Raw genomic sequence first — 22,312 nt, 5'->3', positions numbered from 1 at the left:
TGTACCCGAACGAAAAATATGAATTGGAATTAAATATATAAAACGTCGATGAGTGGCATGTGTATGAGGCGTTTGAGAAAAAAAAGATTGAGACGAACTGTGATTTTCCATCTCTGTCCACCAAACTGGCAAACAGGTAATTCATGTCACCTGTGTGTGGTGAACCACACAGGTAAGCCTTGATTGCCATATATTTCCATCCCAATATATCCGACCACCACCATTGAATATTGCTTGGCAAATTTCTGACACAATTTTCCAATAAGCACCAAAGAGACACACTGTATCACTGGCCAATAATAATACCATCTCAGCACCGAAAACAACTCATTCAACTTTTTAAGCCCCCACGTTGGTTGTCCAAGAAGTTTGTGGCTTTTCCAGTGAATGCAAATTAATTGAATTTGCACAGAAAGTTCTTAGAAAATTCAATATAAGGGAAGAGCACCAGCGATCGGCAGTGTTCCTCGGATCGTCAGGTTAATACCGTATCGTTTCTCCAAATAAAATGAATTTTTAAAAATGATTAGGGGAGACCGGGGAGGTTTGGGACACTTTTTCATGTTTTGACTTTGAGACAGTATTCCAAAAAACCACGATAGTGTATTACAATTTTATGCGGTCTATAGGATACTTATGGGTATTGACTTTATAAAAAGTACTCGATAGAACTTGAAAAACAACTGAGTTTTCTTGGAGAAGATAAAACATTTTACTTGACGCTTTGTCTCAAACCTCCCCGATGTGGGGCAGTATGGGACGCAAAAGGGGATGTTTGGGACGCGTTTTTTCTCGCATAATTTGTATTACTGGAACACGTTATTTAATTTTAAATACCAGATTAAAAATATCTCTGATAGAAATAAAAATGTTTCATCTTTTATTTACACTTAGAAATTAATATCAATTTTATTTGTACAGTAAAGTCATTTATTGTCAATCAATTATTTAAAGTATTTTCTTCTTATTTTTCATCTACCTTTCTTTTCTTTTTTTATTCTAAATATTGCAATCATGATTATCAAATTCCTCAGGCGAGTAGATTTTCTTGCAACTCTTAGTTTTGAACTCATTGATGGATTTCTGTTTGATATTACGACAACTGCATTGTAACTGTTTTCTCATTATTTCTCTAAATTAGCTCTCGCGTTGCCTTTTCTGGAGAACTTGTTCGAGAAATTTTCGAAAAAAATAGTTTTTAACTAGATTGGGCAAAAATCGAATATATTCTGATAAGGAATTATTGATTCCCAAGACAATGATGGTTTAATTGTCTCTGTAGTTAGAGAAATCTGCTGCACTGATAAACTTTGCACAAGAGGGAGACTTCCAGTAGAAACTGGGCATTACTCTTCATTTTGACAATAAACAATTGCATACCACCTACAATCTTGTCGAAAATCAACGTCCCATTCATCCCCTTTCAGGTGTCCCAAACATCCCCGCGGGTAGTTTTAATATTTAAAACCTTTATGTAAAAAGCAAGAGCGTATAATCTCTGAAACTTTTATAAAAATTTGTTCCCAGGTTACACTGCTACCTAATGAGATAAAAAAGTTTTGATTATATATCGCTAATATAAAATACAAAGAGGAAAACCGGGACGTCAAAATATACAATTTTTATCAATTTTTAAAAAAATGTTCATAGAATTAAAACAATAAAACTGAGGATATCCATTCTTTTAGTCAAGATACATCTTAATATTGCCTACGATAACGTAATGGTTAAATCCCATATATTTCAAAAATTAATTGAAAAAAACGCCTTGTCCCACACTACCCCTGTCCCAAACCTCCCCGGTCTCCCCTAGCTACTTTTTACCATTTAGGGTAAGTGTGCCAAATTTCGACCAGCTTGCAATTTCAGCCACATTTTTTATTCCTCGAATTTCCATTAACTTTTATATTTTACGTACTCTAGAGATTATACAATGCAAAAGAATAACAAAAAATGCAGCTTCGACAAACGAGATGAAGTGAAAAAGATATTGGAAGAATTCCCGAAGGGCAAGGAACTATGAGAATTAAGGTGGCCGAAGGGTGGTACCAAAGCTATATCTATATTTTTATTCATTTTTAGAATGATTTTAGAGAAACTGAAGACGATAATTTGTCTACAATGTTCCAAGGAACACTCCTTAATAAGAAGTAACAAGATGGTAAACTCTTTACAAGGTTCCAAGCAACACTATTACAAAAGAAAGAATAAAAAAAATCAATTTGTATTTAAAATATTACATTTCAAACTTGAAACTTTGACGCTTGCATGCAACTATGCCGAAATTTGGCACACTTACCCTAACTCTTACAAGAATTCATTGCATTAGCTCAGATTTAATTTATAAAACCAATTTTCTGTGAGACACTTGATACAATTCGTGACTATCCTAGAGTGCAAGTTTTCATTAACACTTATTATTTATTACTTAATTGTAAATATTTAAAAATAAAATGCACAGATATAGTTCAATGGATAATTAATAGACTAATTAACAAAAACAAAGATATCAAAAGTGTTTTGGGGCTTATATTTTCAACTAAATATGGAGCATATCTGTAAACATTCCGATCTGTGGTGCTCTTCCCTTATCAGTAGATTTTTTTTCGATTTTGTAAACAGTATTTGCAATTTAATAAACATTTCAGTTAAAGATTTTTAACAAATAAAATGGGAAAAAGGGGTGGCAAAGCGTCCCAGTCTTTGCGAAATTCTCGAAATCGTGATTTAGATGTTATCCCTCAAAAGTACTTTCGCATCATTTACCGGTTACCGGTTCTCAACTGATTGGAACCGATTCATGAATCATTCTAAAGATCATCTATTTTTTTAAAGTAATATAATTGATTTTCGAATAAAAATTTGTTATCGGCTATGAACCGGTTTGGAACCGATTGGAATCGGTTCAGTTTTGTCGGAAAAACCTTGAAAAACCTTTTTGACCTTGAAAAATCGGTATTAGTAATGATTCAACGATGTTTTCGTACATGGTCAAACATCCGCCTGGGTAATCTCTAAAACATATCCAAAAATGAAAAAATCGCACGGCGCGTTTTCGAGAAATCCCAAAAAACATGGTTTTGCATAAGAATGGAAGGGGCGGGGGGAAATGAGGGGCGTGTTAACGATCTTTGGGTCGACTTATGAGAGTAGTATTTATGGGCACTCAATGGGTCAAGTGGTAGAGCACTCGCTCTATGATGCAAGTGCCCCGGGTTCGAATCCACTTTAGGTCACCAGGAATTTTTCTGGCATTAAAGGTGTTCGGAATGCATCCAGTGAGCTTCACTGCACTTGATTCCACGGGCATGGGGCTGACAACCTCATCCCGTACAAGAAAAAATAATAATGCATGTCTAGAAATCCCCTTGCGGGAAGGCCTAGTTCCTTCATGGAATGTTGTGCCAGCATTATTATTATTATTATTATTATGAGAGGGTTCACCTTAGCGCCCAAGTCGCTATTTCTTACCGTGTGGCTTATAGAGCTGGCGACAGCCGAACAGACAGACGGACCAACACACCAACAGTGTGACGACATTTCTCAGAAATCGTCTGAAACTAGAAGATTTGTTGAGAAAATTTGTCTCCTGAGGGTGGAAGGTGGAAATTGGGTGAAAAAATACAGAGATTATATAAACAGCTCTCTCCGTGGAGTTCGAACTGCGAACAGTAAAAGTTTGTCAATGGGTTCTTGATTTTTTTTTAAATAAAAATCATCAGTTAGATCAGCAATTGTCGTAACTTCCTCATCACCACATCAGTACGTCTTTTAACAATATGGAAATACACCGGAGGCAGCCAAAATCCCAAAAACCAAAATCTTGAATATTAAAAATCCTAAAAGGGATGAAATTATATGTAGGGTAATGTGGTAGAGCACTCGCTCTATGATGCAAGTGTCCCGGGTTCGAATCCCCTTTAGGTCACCAGGAATTTTTTTTGGCGTTAAAGGTGTTCGGATTGCATCCAATGAGCTTCACTGCACTTGATTCCACGCGGCATGGGACTGACAATCTCATCCCGTACAAGAAAAAATAATAATGCATGTCTAGAAATCCCCTTGTGGGAAGGCCTTGTTCCTTCATGGAATGTTGTGCCAGCATTATTATTATTACTATTTGTGATTTAAAACTGTTGAAAAATTCTAAAAATCACCACTATTATAGTATGATTATAGTTTGTCACATTATTATAGTGTGTAAAAAATACACAACTTCATGGTATTCTTTATCACATGATCAAAAATTAACACTATTTATAGTTTGATCATAATTTTTCACAATATTATAGTGTGAAGCCCTATGTATTTCAACCAAAGTTGTTGATTTTTTAAACAAAAGCTACTGAATTTTCAGGCAAAAGTTATTGAATTTTTAAGAAAAATTTATGTAATAATTACTGAATTTCAATTTAAGACATATACTTCAGTCGAGATGCTTTTCATTGTGCAAGTCATATAGAACATCAAATATTTATATGCATAAGTATATCGTGAAGCTTCGAGCATCAGATGTAATCATCTCGCATTAGTGAGTACAGGAAAGAACATTACAAATGTCTAAATATCGCAATTAAATGTTTTACATTATAAATGTCGCAATGAAATGAAAATTCAACAATTTTTAAATTCAACAACTTTAAATTAAACAATTTTAAATTAAACACTTTTTCTAAATTTAACACTATAATAGTAGTGTTAAAAATTACACACTATTATAGGGTAACGTGTGGTATTTCTGGACAAGGTGCTTTTCAGGACATAACATGGGTATTTTGGGACACATCAAAAATTCTACAAATATTTGATTTCTAATTATTTTTAAGTTCTACATGAAATATTAAGCTCTTTACGTAACTGATAAACTTAAAACTCCTGAAATTTTATTTCATTTAAAGCATGAAATACGCGTGAATTGTGTGTGTCACATTTCACTTTTTACAAAACCTTCAGTGTGGTCAGTTTTGAAAATGTCAACACAAACAGTGCTTAGTTTTTTTTCGATTTAAGTCACTTTGCAAGTGAAATTTAAACACAATTTTTATGAAAGAGTGAAGTTGAGACCTTCTACTTAAAGGTAAATAATCAGACTCGGTGAAATTTATTTGCATAATAGCGACTTTTGTCTGTCCCGAAATACGCAACTGTGCCGAAATATACCACTCTTACTTCGTTACATTTTTTGCTATTTTGTATAAAAAATTATGCATTTTTGAACATTTTTCGATAAGAATCTTATTCTGTATAGCATAAGGAACATAAATATTTGTATCAACAAAGAAAAAAAAGAAAAAAAGAATTTGAGAAGTCGTTAAGCTGTTTGAAACTTGAATGTGCTAAAAAATGTCCCGAAATACCACACGTTACCCTAGTGTTAATTTTTTTTTACTGTGTACGTTACCAAAAAAAGCCCTAACACCAAAAATTCAAACGCTTTATTACGTTTGTTTGAATGAATAATCGTTTAACTACGTCATTCATTAAATAAATATCAAATTTTGAGAATTAGTGTTGCCAGATTTTATTCGAATTTTAGATCAAATTATGTATGTACACCGAGTTTCATATGTTTGGTTAGAATCCTAGTTTAATGCAATTAACTAAGAACTTCTACACTGAGAAAAAAGAGGGTGTGATTAACATTTTTTTTCATAATTTTAACATTTTTTAGGTGTAAAAATATATCAACATTTTTTAATGTTAATTTTACACCTTCTTAAGGGTAAAATTAACATGAAAAAAGGGTACCTCTAACCCCTAATATACGTGAAAAGGATAATATTTACACCGATTTAGGATCAATACTGCAGGGTAAAATTACTTTTTCTGGAATGTTATTTTAACTTTTTCGGATTTCTCTCAGTGTATAAATCTTTTGTATTTTAAATTAAGCATAGTCTTCAGATTGTGCCATGAGCTTTAGTCCACGAACTTTCTGAAGAACCCTCCTTTAGCCAGAAAAGCCACCGTCCACAGATTTTGCGGGGGTTATTATGAAAATGCTCTTTCTCTAGCTCCAAGAGAACCTGAGCCAAGGAACGTGGGCTGGAAGTTGTATGATGACGAAAAAAGAGACACCATCACGTGAGACAAAAAATATCTGCGATCTTCCACTGTGACAAAGTTTATATTGGGCCCGCGTACATAAGGAAAGGCCGACGAATGGGCAAATTTGGTCAACGTAGAGTCGTCAAGTTAAACTTGATTTCATATGCAATGGATTTTCGGATACTGCCTTATGTATCAATATACCAAAATTTTCATATCACTGAAATATTGTGAGAGAAAGTTAAATGCTACAAATATATATTTCCCAACAATCTATCGCTTTATTTTTCTTTCTTCACAAAAAAAACCACTTATAAAAAGTCTCTTAAGGGCTAAGACAAAAAAAAGTAAAACCATTAAATAGTTGTAAAGTGATTGAGTTTTTCTCCTCCATATTTACTAAAAGCACGAAACTTCTTGTGATTTTCACCAAGAAATGTTCAAGATAAAAAGTTATTCAAGCATATTTTTGTCTCTCTTTCCACTTTTAAAACTAATTTACACAATTACCAACGATACAAGTTCGATGGTTGAGCTGAGATACAAGACGCAGATTGGTTTGTCAGAGAAAAAAGAGAAATATTTCTTTGGACACAAAATAAATATCATTTCCACCCACTCCCACTTTTTTGTGTCATTTGTCCAAATACAACATTTAACAGCGGAATTATTGAGAAAAAAATTGCTGAGTGTGTGTGAATTGAAGAAAATATCTCCATAATGCAAAATATGATGATAATTTGCACAAAGGCTTAGGGTACAGGCTCTCACTTGTTGCCAATTTTGCCAAAATACCTTTCTGCCGGTCTTTTACGACTTTTTCAAGGTCAAAAGTTAATCTAGTATAGAGAGTATGATTCTTACCCGTTTGAGTCAAATGTGGAATCACTTGAAAGGTCTTGGAATTCCAGATAAGTACGAACCGTTTTCAATTAGTTATAGACTATTTCTGAACTGATAAATCGAGAGGGGTGACATTAGTTTTGAAAAATGCGACCAGTTTTAGTGTATTTTTTTCCTGTTTTCGTACACATTTCACGAGATATCTCCAAAACTACGTAGGTTGCCAATTTAGGGTTTTCGGTTGCCTCTTCGTTATTAAATTGGCTTTTATTTTGTATTAGTATTTCTTGCTAATTCATTTTACAATGACAGAAAATAGCTAATAAACTCAAAAGTTTTGTCGGCACGCTAGAAACATATGGGAAACATAGGAAATGTCACGCCCCTGGATAAATCTGTGCATTATTATGATTTTATTAAAACTTTTATTAGCCTAATATGAGGTTCATACCTCAAGCTTAGCGGTATGGCTTAACATTAACCACGGCTGAGCAAGAACCGTTTGAAATCGAATAAACGTCAAAATAAATTTGTCCAAATACCGTTTTCACCATTTGGCATAGGGGAAGGTGGGGCAGTTTCATTCCTAAAACTCCTCCCCTACCACTATCTTTTTGACGTTTGTTCGGTTTCAAACGGTTCTTAAATTTTAATATTTCCTCTTTTGCAAGAAAAAATTGTTTGAGCACGCTGAAAAAACACCAAAAACGGTCGGTAGATTTAGTGTTAACCGATCTAATTACTTTTCAATCAAGATTTTTTGGATAAATTTAACTTAGGATTGGATTTTTACAGAAAAATGACTGAATATATTCTGAAGAAAACACAATAAAATTGATCTTTTATGCTTCTAGCACACCTTTTAGCTCGGTACAATTTTATGAAATCAAAATTCGTGTCCTTCTCTTTCTCAAAAGATTTGCATAAGTCTATCCAACTGTTTCAATCACGAAATTTGATTGAACTAAGTTTATTTTAGTGTGATGTGCAAAAGAAGAAGAAGAGTGCAAAACAGTAGAATAGACATATTCAAAACTTTTAAGAAAGAACCCAAGAAGCAATTTTTTCTTAATATAGTCTTGTAGAATTCCTTAAGTAAGGTATTATAGAACCAAAAATGTTTTTATTTACTTATAACGCTCTTGGTTCCATCACTGAGATTACGGAGATTAATATAAGTAAAGTGGCGCACTCTTAAGAATCTTAAGAGTTTCCATAGGAATTTCAAAAGAAAATTATCACTTTAAGTCTTTTATAAATGCGCTAAAAGACTTGTTTAATACTTGGTTCTATAAGGCACAGGGCTGTAGCTAGAGTTGAATTTAAGGTAGGGCATTCATCAAAATTTTTGATTGATCTATTTTGGTTTGTCAATTTCGGTCCCACACTTCGCTTGAATGTAAGTGAATGAAGTAAAACAAAAAAAAATTATTCAAAAAGATAATTTTTAAAATAAAGAATTATACTAATTCCTCGATACTACTTACGGAGTTACGTGGGTCAAAATTGACAAAAAAAACAGCAGATTTCGTTATAATTTCTTTTTAACTTTATAAGAAATATAGTTAATTGAAGCTCTTAGGCATATTAAAGTACAACACTCAAACTATATTTCCTGAAATTTTCATTTAAAAATTTATTATGTGGGACTTAATTTTTGGAGACATTTTTGAAAAAAACATACCTTTCATTCGACAAGATTTCTCGAAATTGGTTCATCTGGAAACCAAAAACCAAAGATTTCCGTTACCTGATGAGTTAGTCTTTGAACGAAGGAATTTTCAAAAAATGAAATTTGAATATTTAAGAAAATTTCATACACAAAAATACTAGTTTTGACGTGTTTTACACTACGCTTCGTCTTGTAGAATGTGGACTATGTTTTGATCAAGTGAACATAAAATCTTTGGTTTTAAGGATTAGTCTAACTTATCAGCTAACAGGAAATATTTGATTTTTGGACTTAGATGCACCAATTCCGAGAAAACTACTTCACCGAAAAATGTTTTTTTTTTCAAAAAAAAAATCCATAAATAAGGTTTCAATGACTAAATTGAATTGATGAGCTTAAATTATTTTTTTTAATATGCTGAAAAAAATTATTATATTTTTAGAGTCTTCTTGATCCACGTAACCTCTTAACTATCTAGAGAATGCGTAAATGAGAAAAGGAAATATAGTCAGTTTTTTATGTAAGAAATGTAAGAATGTTTGCGCTCATTTTGCTGAGAACCATTGAAAAACAATATTTCATATAATTAATCATCAAATAATTGCAATTTCAACTCATTAATAACAATGCCAAATCCATGGATAAATATTCTATTTATTTTAAGATGTTTGGGAAAATATTTAAATTTTTCACAAAATTATCGTTTGACTTTCCATACGATTTTAACCAATTGCATTAAGCACTTCAATCGATAACTCTATTAGATTAAATGTATCAGGCCATTTAATAGGAGATTAATTTCTTCTCTACCATATCATACTACGAACAGATTACTTAGAACATTATCTTAGTTTCTGGTTTTTAAGGTAGGGCATTGGAAGTTTTAAAGTAGGGCATTGTCCCTCAATGGCCCCTCAGCGCTACGGCCCTGATAAGGCAGCTATTTTGCTTCTTGGGAAGGGATATGAATTTTACCTTTATGAAATATTCCCGATCTAACAGGTATACCGGAGCCAATATGCCATATGGCACACCTTTTAGCTCAGTACAATTACATTAAATCAAAATTCACGCCCCTTTCTTTCCCAAGAAATTTGCATAAGTCTATCCCACTCTTTCGGTCTCAAAATCATATTGAACTAAACTAAATTTGTTATGACATTCAAAAGAAGAAGAAGAAGAGTCCAAAACACTGGGATAGACATATGAAAAGCTTTTAAGAAAGAAAGGGATGTAAATTTCAATTACATGACATTTTCCTGATCTTAAAAATGTGCCAGAGGATTTAAATCTCAAAGCTTATGGCTCCGGCACACCTTTTAGATCAAGAAAATTTCATGAATTCGAATTTCGGATCCCTTTCTTTCTCACATGTTTTGCATATGTCTATCTCATTCTCTCGCACTCTTCTTCTTTGAAACATCACTCCAAATTCAATTTGGCTCAATCGAATTTGGTATGCGAAAGAATGAGATAGTCATATACAAAACATGTGAGAGAGAAAGGGTTCGAATTTCGACTTCCTGACCTAAAAGGTGTGCCGGAGCCATTAATCTCAAATTTGAGAGGAAGTTCCTTTTCTTATTAAAAAAAAAACATTTACGAAATTTATTATATTCTTTTTGTAATTTAGATTTAGTAAATTGACTTTTTTTTTATTACTTTTGGATTTTGAATGTTTGATATTCATAGATATTTTAAGATAGAAAGGGATGTGAATTTTGACTCTATGACATTTAAGTGATCTAATATCAGGTGCAAATCAAAATTCGCATCATTTTTTTCCTCAAACCTGTTGCATATATGTCGATCCCATTTTTTCGTACTCAGAATTTGATTGATTTAAATTCATTTTGTTATGACGTATAAAAAAAAAGAAAAATTAGGGTGCGGAAGTTCAGAATGGAAATATGAAAAAGTTTTGGGAAGGAAAGGGAAGTGAATTTCGATTTCGTGAAATTTTTCTGACCTGAAAATGCCATGTGAATTTTGATTTCTTGAAATTTAACCTGATCTAAATGATGCCGATTTTACGATTTTTGTCATTAGATCTAAATTGAGTACTGCTCAAATTTCATTTTTTCTTGACTAAATTTAATTTTTACTGCTGATTTCGGTTGGAAATTAAGAGAAGGTGCAGTAGACTCTCCCAAATTCGGGCATTTGGGACCAAAATGTCACCCGAATTAGAGAGAAATTCTCGCGTCAAGTTGTTTGAAATGCAACGATTTTTTGTTATTCTGCATTTCATTGGCAATTGGCAATAAGGAGAGTTCTGACCCTAACCACTCCAGCTATCCAACTTTTTGTTAGCTAGGTTTAAATCTCTGTATTAATAATAGAGCAAATATTTGTCTCTGTTCTCCGCACATTGAAAGCCATACACATACACGAGAAAAGCTCTCGCAGTTGAACCATTTTAAAAGCTTTCATGTGTTTAATTGATTAATTTTATATGTAAATTGTTGGAGCAAAAATATTGTCTTATACCAGAAAACATGTCATGATTAATTGTACCGCATTAAACCTTCCCAAGAATATTAAATAAAAACAATCTTTTTTCCCACGGATATCATATGTTTCAGACTGATTGCACTAACACCTCATTTGGTCTTATCACTGTCCCTTTTCAAGCCAATCTTCCGCTCCCTGGCCACCAAAGTACGATAACGCCTTATGGAAAGATACAAATTGATAGCATTGACAACATACGTCGATACACAGACAATACAGAAGTCCTCCAGGACAAAATACAGCAAATAGGCCAGGTAGAGTGAGAGAAGATTGGAGACAATGCACAGATAAATCTGCATACGTGCCACCTTAGAATCATTCACAAAACCTGCAAGAGAATCATTTTGAGAAGAGAGACAAACAACCAATGTTACTTCATTCAATCTCAACCAAAGCCCCATTTAGCCCACGCAGTATTTGATGTACAAAAGCCAGATAAAGCAGACAAGATGCAGAAAATAAAACTAAAAAAAAATGTGCAGCTACAGCCAGAATGAGCAAAAAAAAAACCAGATGACCTTAAGATGATCTAAAAGCATTAGAACAGATTACTTCGCTGGAAATCCACGTCAGAAAATCTACTCACTTTACTCTTAATAGCTTCAGCACGAAGTAAATGCAGATGAAATGGCATGTTTCCGTATATGAGTGGACAACAAGTGGATGAAAAGGCAAAAGAACATGAAATGAGAGCTAACACCAAGATGACTTCAATTGTGGCTTATAGTGCTTTTCCATCACAATGAACCAGAGTGAAGAATAAATGAAAATGTGCAATAAAAACATTTAAAAAATCTAAAGACAGATGCTGAGAAAAATCAAAGGTAATCGATCAAAATTTAAAATAGTTCATCGAAACGATCGAAGTAATTAATCGATTCTAAGGGCCTTAACAGATCTGAGGATTAGCCGAGAGACGGCTTAGCGTAATTAGAAATAATGGTCCTAAGTAGCAAAAATGTGTCAGTATGACGTTATGGTTATCGTATGGTAATAGTAATTATTTGGTGCACCCGCACGTCATACTTTCGAAGTGGGGAATAACCTCCACGTTATAAAGAGGTAAGCGAAGCGACACAACTTACCATTTTGGTAAGTTCACTAACGATAGGCTAAAACATTTTTGGTAAGTATTTTGGTAAAAACGGTAAGTAAAAATACACTTGGTAAGTAAAACAGCAATATTGGTAAGTAAAAAAAATCAATTTTGGTAAGTGAAAAGCTAAGTTTGGTAAGTAAATATGTTGGAATGGTAAGTAAAATTGAAAGTTTGGTAAGTATAAAATCAAAACTGGTAAGTAAAAATTCAAAATTGGTAAGTAAGAAAAAGAAATTTGGTAAGTAAAAAAATCAAAATGGTAAGTAAAGAATCAAAATAGGTAAGTAACAAAATCAAATTGGTAAGTAAAAAAATCTAAAATGCTAAGTAAAAAATTCACAAATGGTAAGTAAAAAATCTAAAATGGTAAGTAAAATAATCAAGAATGGTAAGTAAAAAAATCGACTTTGATAAGTAAAAAAATCAAATTTGATATGTAAAAAATCTGAATCTGTACAAAGTTCTGTTGTTTGTACAATTGGTACCACTTGTATATGCGCTAATTTTATAAACATGTTGTTTTATATCAGTACTTAATACTCTTTATTTGCGATATTCTATACTACTTGGAGAAGATTGCTTCAAAATTAGTAGTTTTAATTGGTTCTTGAGTCACTTATAACTACAAATTAATTATATAACAGTTATATTCCGCAAGGGTACTCAGTGGGTCAAGTAGTAGAGCACTAGCTCTATGATGCAAGTGTCCTGGGTTCGAATCCCCTTTAGGTCACCAGGAATTTTTCTGGCGTTAAAGATGTGGGGATTGTATCCAGTGAGTTGATACTGATAACTTCCCAAAACACAGAAATTTTCCCTTTGTCCCGATGGACGAAACTAAAAACTTGCCAAAGCACAGAAAATTTCCCTTTGCCCCGATGGACGAAAGTAAAAACTTCCCAAAACACAGAAAATTTCCCTTTGCCCCGATGGACGAAAGTAAAAACTTCCCAAAACACAGAAAATTTCCCTTTGCCCCGATGGACGAAAGTAAAAACTTGCCAAAACACAGAAAATTTCCCTTTGCCCCGATGAACGAAACCAAAAACTTGCCAAAACACAGAAATTTTCCCTTTGTCCCGAAGGACGAAACAAAAAGTTCCCAAAACACAGAAATTTTCCCTTTGTCCCGAAGGACGAAACTAAAAACTTCCCAAAACACAGAAAATTTCCCTTTGCCCCGATGAACGAAACCAAAAACTTGCCAAAACACAGAAATTTTCCCTTTGTCCCGAAGGACGAAACAAAAAGTTCCCAAAACACAGAAAATTTCCCTTTGCCCCGATGGACGAAAGTAAAAACTTCCCAAAACACAGAAAATTTCCCTTTGCCCCGATGGACGAAAGTAAAAACTTGCCAAAGCACAGAAATTTTCCCTTTGTCCCGAAGGACGAAACAAAAAGTTCCCAAAACACAGAAAATTTCCCTTTGCCCCGAAGAACGAAACTAAAAACTTGCCAAAACACAGAAATTTTCCCTTTGTCCCGAAGGACGAAACTAAAAACTTCCCAAAACACAGAAAATTTCCCTTTGCTCCCGAAGAACGAAACTAAAAACTTCCCAAAACACAGAAAATTTCCCTTTGCCCAAAAAGGCGAAACTAAAAGCTTCTCGAAGCACAGAAATTTTCCCTTTGTCCCGAAGGACGAAACAAAAACTTCCCAAAACACAGAAAATTTCCCTTTGCCTTAACAGGCGATCCTTTCGTGATATCCGAAATGACATAGTCACGGGTCCTGCCATGAATTAACAAAGTTTATATGAGTGAGTATACAAAGCGTTATACAAAATTTCAAGATAATTTTATGAATCCTGGATATAATGCCTTAAAGTCAAAACCAAAACATAAAAAAGCATCTTAACCCATTCCTTACCATTGTATTATACATCATACGCAAATTGAGTGATTTTTGGTGATTTATTTCTGGGCAAATTTTCATCCTAATTGCTGTCGGGAATGGATTTTTAGTAACTTTAGTTGTTCAATTACTTGGGTAAAATGGTCCGACAGAGATGAAAATACATTTTGTTATTGTTTTCTTGCTTCGCGGAAGGTCATGCAAAATTTTTGCTCAAAATGGCGGACGGAAAATACGACATCCCGTCGAATTTGTTAAAATTGGCCTCTTTTCTCTTTCCTGATTTGAATTCTAGTTGCCAATTGGTGTTCTTGGATTATTACTCTATCTAAAGCAATAGAGTTTGTAATGAATTAATGCACAGAATTTAAATTCAGTGACCGTTAAGACGTGTGTTTGACAGAGGCTCCCCGCGCCCCCATAAGAGATAAAATTTTTTTCTTTTCAAAAAAATCATTTATTGATCTGTAGGAAATTAATCCCAAAATATGACCATTCTATCTCAAGTATTTCTGGTACATTGACTGAATGGGTTAAACATGTCCGATCTCCCCTATCACAAATACAGAATATTTAGTATTCATATGAAACAACACGTCCATAAAATTTTAGTATTTTTTACTTACTAAAAAATACTATTTTAGTATTTTTTACTTACTGAGTGCATGACACGCTTCGCTCTAAAAGAATGTATTTCTCGATTTTCATCCCAAAAGATCAAAAATTTCACATGAAGTGACCGATAAATAGGATAAATACATCGAAAACTTAAACTTGTTCATCTTTAAGTCAATTAAGCAATTTAAAGAAATGAAAAATATTGAAAAAATCGGTAAAAATCGTATCGTAATATTTAAGAATAAAAAAATTATTTTTTCAACACATTAAGACAGACACGATTTTTTTATCTTAGAGATTGTAAGTTAGAAAAAATCTGAAAGAAATTTTAATACTGAATTTTAGAATCTCGTATTTTTAGGTTATGTTTAAGTAAGATCATCTATTTAAATTTCATTTAAATGCAAACAATAATTTTTAATAAAATTTTAATTTTTAATATAAAAGTAGAAATACTCTGAGAAAATAATTCGTTTGCAAATTATTTGCAAGAATGAAAAATTTTATCACACATTTATTAAATTCAAGGCAATCAAATATTACATTTTATTTTTTTTAAGTTATTCCATAACCTAATATTCTTATATTGTCATTTCTAAACGTTTACAAAGCTGCATATATTCTACTTATTGGGCTGAGAGTATTGAAAGAGAGAGAGGTCACAAAATTACGTTATTTACACGTAAATTTTCTTACAAACAGTTACGTAATATTTTGAGAAAAAACGACGAAAAAATTACATTATTATAACACAGCAAGTCTGACGTTAATATTTTAAGGAGCCAAAACGTTATACAGTAGACTCTCGCAAATTCGGCTCTTTTAAGATCGGGCTACTTTTTAATTCGGGCAGCGGTTACATTTGAAAAAAGTTTGTTGTCATTTTTCATGTTTGATTATGATTATCAAATGAATCAAATATGCTCAAATTTGGCATGGTTTGTCTTAGTTTTGATGTGATTTTGCATTATTGAGGGGTTTTCATGCAATTTACGTTATATATGAGTGTGTAAACTCAATATCTATATGCACATGAATAAAAAATCGTTGCATTTCAAAAAGTTTGTCGCCCGAATTTCTGTCTAATTCAGCTGACATTTCGGTCCCATATGCCCGAATTTGAGAGAGTCTACTGTATTTAGGTCATAAGCTTTCCTCGGCTCATTGCAACTTGAAATAACTTGAGTGACGTGCAACAAACGTTTCTTTTACCTCATTTTTGCACTATAGTAAATTTTTGCCACTTACGGCGTTATCATTTGGGGTTTTCCTATTTATTCATAGAGAAGTGGACTTGGCCTGCAAAAATAAGTTTAAATTTACCTAAAGCATAAATATTTTTCACATTCAAAAATTAAAGAGAAATTCGCATTAATTTTTCGCATTAATGCTATAAATCAATTTATATCAAATTTTGCGGGCCAAGCCTACCTTTTTATCAACAAATAGATCAAATTTTGAATATAAAATGATTCAAACACACAAATTACACATTTGGACTCTCACCAGCGACAATTAATGTGAATCATATTAAAATTTTAATGTGCAAGTGTGATAACACAGTTAGGCTTATTCAATAACCTCAAATTTTAAATAAACCGCTCATTTAAGTCAAAAAACAAGGGTTAATAAATAAAAATTAGATAGAATCACAATTCAAATTTGTCATCTATTAATTGCAATAAATGACAATAAATATTTCCAAGTACGTAAATATCATCTGGTTATTGATTTTAACTTATTTGAAGCTGATGAAAAGGTCACTTTTGTAATGTTTTGTCTCACTGAAGATGACACATGAAGGCCATTTCAAATTCAAATTCAATTCGTAATTTGTATTCCTAATAAAATGTATTTATTATGGAATTATCTTGAAAAGTTCTAACTAAAATTTAGTTAGAAAAGAGGTTACTAAAAAACTTATTTTTACGTTTATTCGGTCTCAAACGGTTCTCACTCACCCCTGAACTAAATTTTCTGTGGTGTTCGTCAGACCGACAGTAGTGGCGCTAGTGTCGTACTTTTGATTAAAAAAGAACCGTTTCACGCCATTTTTAATTTATTCCTTCGTTACTAATAAAACCGATAATAATACTTTTAGGGTATTGTATTTGTTTTCCAACATTCACAATATTGTGCATTTTAATTGACCAGGGAATTTGCAATAGCTGCTGTTAATGAAGCAAAAACCAATATTCATAAGACTAACAACTAATATCGATATTTTACGGCCGTAAAAGTGCAAATAAAATCGAGAGACACACAATCAACATCTATCGGAAATGTAACCAAAAATGCATAAAACTCGTCAAATATGCATAAAGTTGGAGGCTTTTGATTATTTTTATATGCCCATTCACGAACGCCCTTTCTTTTACGATGCCATTCAAAGTGCTTTAAAATACCAAAATTTTACTATGCTAAATAAAAGAGTGAAAAGTCATTTCTCTCTCTGTGGCGTCATAATTAAATTAAATATATATAACGAAAAAAAGGGAGATAGTAGGGTCTTTGAGGCTTTTGTATTTGATGACAAAATGAGTTAATTTGATTTTCTCTTTTTTTTTCATAGACTAACAAAAAAGTGAAAATAGGGTTTAGTCATTTTTATATAGGGCTAAATTAAATTAAACAATTTATACTTCAATTTGGGAAAGTATCGATTCGATAAACAAATGATAGGGAGAGGTATATATAAATTTTCTTTGGGAGTAAATTCCTCTAAAATCTTAAGTAATTTTCCAATGGAAAAACAAACAAATTTGAAGTGAAATTATTTGAGTTTACAAACAAGAGACATTAATTTTGTGTAAACACGACACAAATAGGAATTTCATAAATTTGCAAAGTGGAGTATTTAAAGAAATTAAGTCTATTAATCACAGTCAAGAGATACTAATCCGCATGCATGCGAGCCAAATGACAAATTCCATTAATAAACATTTGAGATAGAGAGTTACACCTTCCATTGAGAAGCCAAAACCGCATTTAAAGTCAACAAACAAGCCACAAACGATTAGATATATCACAACATGTGAGCGTTTTAAGTCTAAATGCAATTATTAGATAATTTTCTATGAAAAAAAACAATAAAAAAAAGAATTACTCACATAGAAGGGCAATGATTGCGTAGAATAAAATTCCAAAGAGGCCATTTGGTTGATTGAAGATAGAATCCTCACCAAGAACACGATGAATAACTCCAAAGCCTTTCCCATACCTTACGGATATGAGGAAGAGAAACATAATAAAACATGAAGAATGCATCGATTTCAATTAATTATCAATGCAATTATCGATCATTTCATCGGGGGAAAAATATAATAAATAGCAATTCTGTAAAAGCTAGAAACCACATTCTAAAGCTAAAATTCTTTATTAGCTGATTCAGCAAGATTTTTCATTTTTTTTTAGATTACAAAACGAGAAGTGAGTCTTCTATTCTCTTCCGGTTCAATTGGCAATTGTCCGTGCAAATTTGCACTCTGTGCCAATTCAATTGAATCGAGAAATAGGAGCTTTGAAAATATGGAGATTGTTAAAAGACTTTCAACCAAGCGATACTTAATAAAAGATAAAGTTAGATGTTGAAGCTCCATTATAATTGGCTTAGTGGATTAATTTTATAATCTCATGATAAAATGAACATGAACTGTTGAAATATTCTCAACTGGAATAGTAAATGTTATGCACAGGATTATTTTTTTTTAAATTGAGAAACTTAGCCAAACCCTCTTTTTTCGAATGTGAGGTTATGTTGGACCTAATGGGCTACTTATAGATAATTTTGTCATAATTTTTGTAATTAAAAATTATTAAATAATCACTCAAAAGCTCGACTAAAAGTAGCTTAGAGCTGCAATACAATTTAATGAATTTCAGATACCGAATAATACCGGACTGATTCAAGATCTTTGAGAATCAATTCCGGGATCAAAACATCTCGCTTAGGATTTTAGGACTCTCTCGATTTTCAAGATTTCGGAATATTCGAGATCCTGAGATGCTTAGATCAAAATATCAGGATATTCGTGATCCCATGATAGGGTGAAAGGAACACATATTGACACTGTAAGAAGTCGTGTCAGGACTTATTGACATCCTACTCTGTACCATTTGGAATACGAAAATTGAACACCTATCCCTAACAGATAACGTAGACTTAGGGAAAAACGTTATATTATTTACATTATATTAGATACCTTAAATAAATTTTAAGATTTTGACAAAAGTGTCAATAGAGGTTCCCTGTCGAAGAGGTGTTCCTTCGACCCTATTTGTAACTTTCAGGACCCGAGATATTTAGGGTTTTAGATATTTGGAATCCCGGAGAATTCGTAATTCCAGGATACTTATTAACTAGAGATCTTCAAATCCTGGGATATTCTGGATCCCGAGATCAGCAGAATTCCTGCATATTCAGGATTATGTAATTTTAGGACCCTTGGAAAATTCGTGACTTTCAGGATCCATGGGTATTCGGCAATTCGAGATTTTGAGAACATCAGGATATTCAGAAAGAAGGACTCCTAGGATCCTACGGAATTCAGGATACCAGGATTCTCGTGACTTTCAAGGCCCCTGTAGATTTTCAGGACCCCTGTATAATCGGGATTCTAGACCTTTAAAATCCCAAGGGAATTTGGATCACGAAATATTCGTGACTTTCAAGATCCCTGGATATTCGGCAATTCGAGATTTTGAGAACTTCAGGATATTCAGGATGACGGACTCCTAGGATCCTGCGGAATTCAGGATCCCAGGATTCTCGTGACTTTCAAGACCCCAGTAGATTTTTAGGGCCCCTGTATAATCGGGATTCTGGACCTTTAAAATCCCAAGGAATTTTGGATAATGAAATATTCGTGACTTTCAGGATCCCGGGATATTCTGGATCCCGAGATCTTCAGAATCCCTGCATATTCAGTTTTTTTTAATTTTAGGACCTTGGAAAATTTGTGACTTTCAGGATCCCTGGATATTCAGCACTTCGAAATTTTGAGAACATCAGGATATTCAGGATGAAGGACTCCTAGGATCCTGCGAAATTCAGGATCCCAGGATTCTCGTGACTTTCAAGACCCTTGTAGATTTTCAGGACCCCTGTATAATCGGGATTCTGGACCTTTAAAATCCCAAGGAATTTTGGATCATGAAATATTCGTGATTTTTAGGATCCCGCGATATTCTGCATCTCGAGGTCTTCAGAATCCTTGCATATTAAGGATTCTGTAATTTTAGGACCCCGGATTATTCGGGACCTCCAGATTTTGAGGGCGCCATGATTTTCAAGATTCTGGACTTTAAGAATCTCGGGATGTTTGTGATTTTTAAGACCTCGGGATATTCGGAATCTTAAAATTTTGAAGACCCTTAGATATTGGAAATTCCTGACTTATAGGATCTCGGGATAATCGTAATTTCCAGGACCCCGAATTGTTCGGAATCTCGGGATTGAGATCTTCAGGAACACTGGATATTCTTTTAGGATTCTGGGATACTCGTGACTTCAGGAACACCGAGATATTCGGGATCTTCAGATTTTGAGGACCCCTGAATTCTGGACTTTAAGGATCCCTTGGAATTATGGATCCCAGGATGTTCATGATTTTCAAGACCCCGGGTCATGATTTCCCTATCTTTACCACTGATCTCAACCAATTGCCATGTGCACTTCAACTCGTTCTCGGCACACTACGAGCAATAAGAATCGGTCTCATGCGTACAATTCAACAAGCAGCCCATGTTTTCCATAGAGAATTATTTTATTGTGAAAGTAATTGCACTACGATTGGTACGTTGAATAGGAATTCACAAACATTTACCGACAATTTTACATTTTTTGTGTAATCAACATTTATATTATTATCATATTCTTGAGACTTCTTACAGGGCGTTCCGCTTTGAAAGACATTTTCGGGACCGAAAAAAAGCCCTCGCATTAACTTCAGTAACACAGTAAAATTGCATATCTGCAGGAGATATCTTTGGGGTCGCCGTAATGTATGCAAGATTTTTTCGACACAAATTTTTCAGCCTATTTTCAACGCCAACGATTCTTAAGAAATGTATTTCAAATTTACCGCGTGAAAAATATTTGCATACATTTAGGGGCATTTCAAAAATTATTTTACAAATGATCTCCCAATAGTAGGCAATTCATATCAAATTCTTTCAGTCCATTTTCCGTTTTCTCTCAAGCCGGAACTCCTGTACTTTGTTGTTCAAATAAGATGTTTCGCAAATTACTTTGAAACAGAGATTTCCATGGTTCAATGTAGAGCCCAGAGGCATGACTTTACCTATGTATCCCATATGTTTCTAGCGTGCCGAAAAAACTTTTGATTTTCTTAGCTGTTTTCTGTCATTGTAGAATGAATTAGCAAATAATACAAATACAAAAGGGACAGATAATCCTAACTGGCTTATGTAGGTGAGATTCTTAACGTGAGCTAGCTCGAAGTGCATGCAAATTCGATTTAGAGCTGAAGTTGGGAGACGCCATTCAGTTATCTTGAATCAAATTCGTGAAATTATGCAAATTTTGTATTTAAACCAAAATATCAAGGATTTGGATGAACTGGCAGAAAAGTGATATATGGGCGAAATGTAGACCAGAATGTTGTCTATAATTTTCCCATAGAACATGATCTCATCGATTACTCAGAAGCCAAGATAAGCGAGGTTTTTTGTTTCTTAACTCGTTTTTTCATCCAGAGTGCCCCAAGTAGTCATTTGTTGAGCTTCAACTATTTCAAAGAATTGTTGTATTTTGTGGGACTTTCCATTTAAAACCCTATTTTAAGTGTCTTGGTGGAGTAGAGGCAGTCAAATTGGTATCTGAGTGATTTCAAAGCGTTATTATGGGAAAAGTCAATTTTTTCACACTTAAACGGCAAAATCGGAGTGATAGCGTAGTCTGAGTGGAAAATGATGTATGGACGAAATGTAGAGACAAATGTGTTCTACAATTGTGTCGAAGTAATCATCAAAATCGGTTTAGCGACAGTCGAGATAATTGATGTTATGTGATATTGAAATTGGTTTTTCGACTGTGGCGCCCCTGGTGTTGGTCCCACGAAGTTCAAATATTCTAGAAAGTTGTAGCATTTGGTGAGGTCTTTCGTTTAAGCCTTCATTTATCAAAATCGGTCACATAGAACCGGAGATATGATTTTTTGAATTTCGTGAACTTTGACCCCTCATATCTCCGGGTCTATTGAAACCACAGCGCGCATACGCACCATTTTGGAAACGTCCTAGACTGGACTACAACATACTAAAATTTCATTAACTTGCACAATGCCGTTTTTGAGAAAAGTGACTTTGAATTTCGATGAATTTTGACGCTATCACAGCGCCACCTGTGGTGACTTTTTGAACTTCCATCTGAAAGTGCTCATTGAGACGAAACCAAAAAGGTAAAATTTATGTCGCTATGTTAATTAGAACCGGAGATAGAGGCCGGTCAATGTTCGAACTTTGACCCCTTATAGCTCGGGTCAGGGGTTATGGATCGACTTAAGGTTTTTTTTGTTTGATAGGTATAATCAACGGCTACAACATACTAAATTTTCAGCCCGATGCACAATGGAATTTTTGAGTTATTTAACTTTTAAGATTTAAAAATTTTCTTTTTAAAAAAAGCGCCCCTAGCGG

General features: G+C 33.5%; 1 protein-coding gene across 1 annotated transcript in view; it reads right to left on the bottom strand.

Moving 5' to 3' along the window:
- Positions 1-10,211: 10,211 nt before the first annotated feature.
- The window catches only part of LOC129806448 (vitamin K epoxide reductase complex subunit 1), a 30,998-nt gene continuing 18,897 nt past the window's right edge, over positions 10,212-22,312 (bottom strand). The window contains exons 3-4 of the mRNA XM_055855045.1: positions 17,764-17,873; positions 10,212-11,405 (exon numbers count right to left, since the gene is read on the bottom strand). Coding sequence (XP_055711020.1) covers positions 11,167-11,405; positions 17,764-17,873 — 349 coding nt within the window. The 3' untranslated portion in view covers positions 10,212-11,166. The remainder of the gene's footprint in view (positions 11,406-17,763; positions 17,874-22,312) is intronic.

Source organism: Phlebotomus papatasi, chromosome 3, assembly GCF_024763615.1.
Source record: "Phlebotomus papatasi isolate M1 chromosome 3, Ppap_2.1, whole genome shotgun sequence".
In the NCBI taxonomy this organism is placed as follows: domain Eukaryota; kingdom Metazoa; phylum Arthropoda; class Insecta; order Diptera; family Psychodidae; genus Phlebotomus; species Phlebotomus papatasi.
This window is presented reverse-complemented; position numbering and strand designations above follow the sequence as displayed.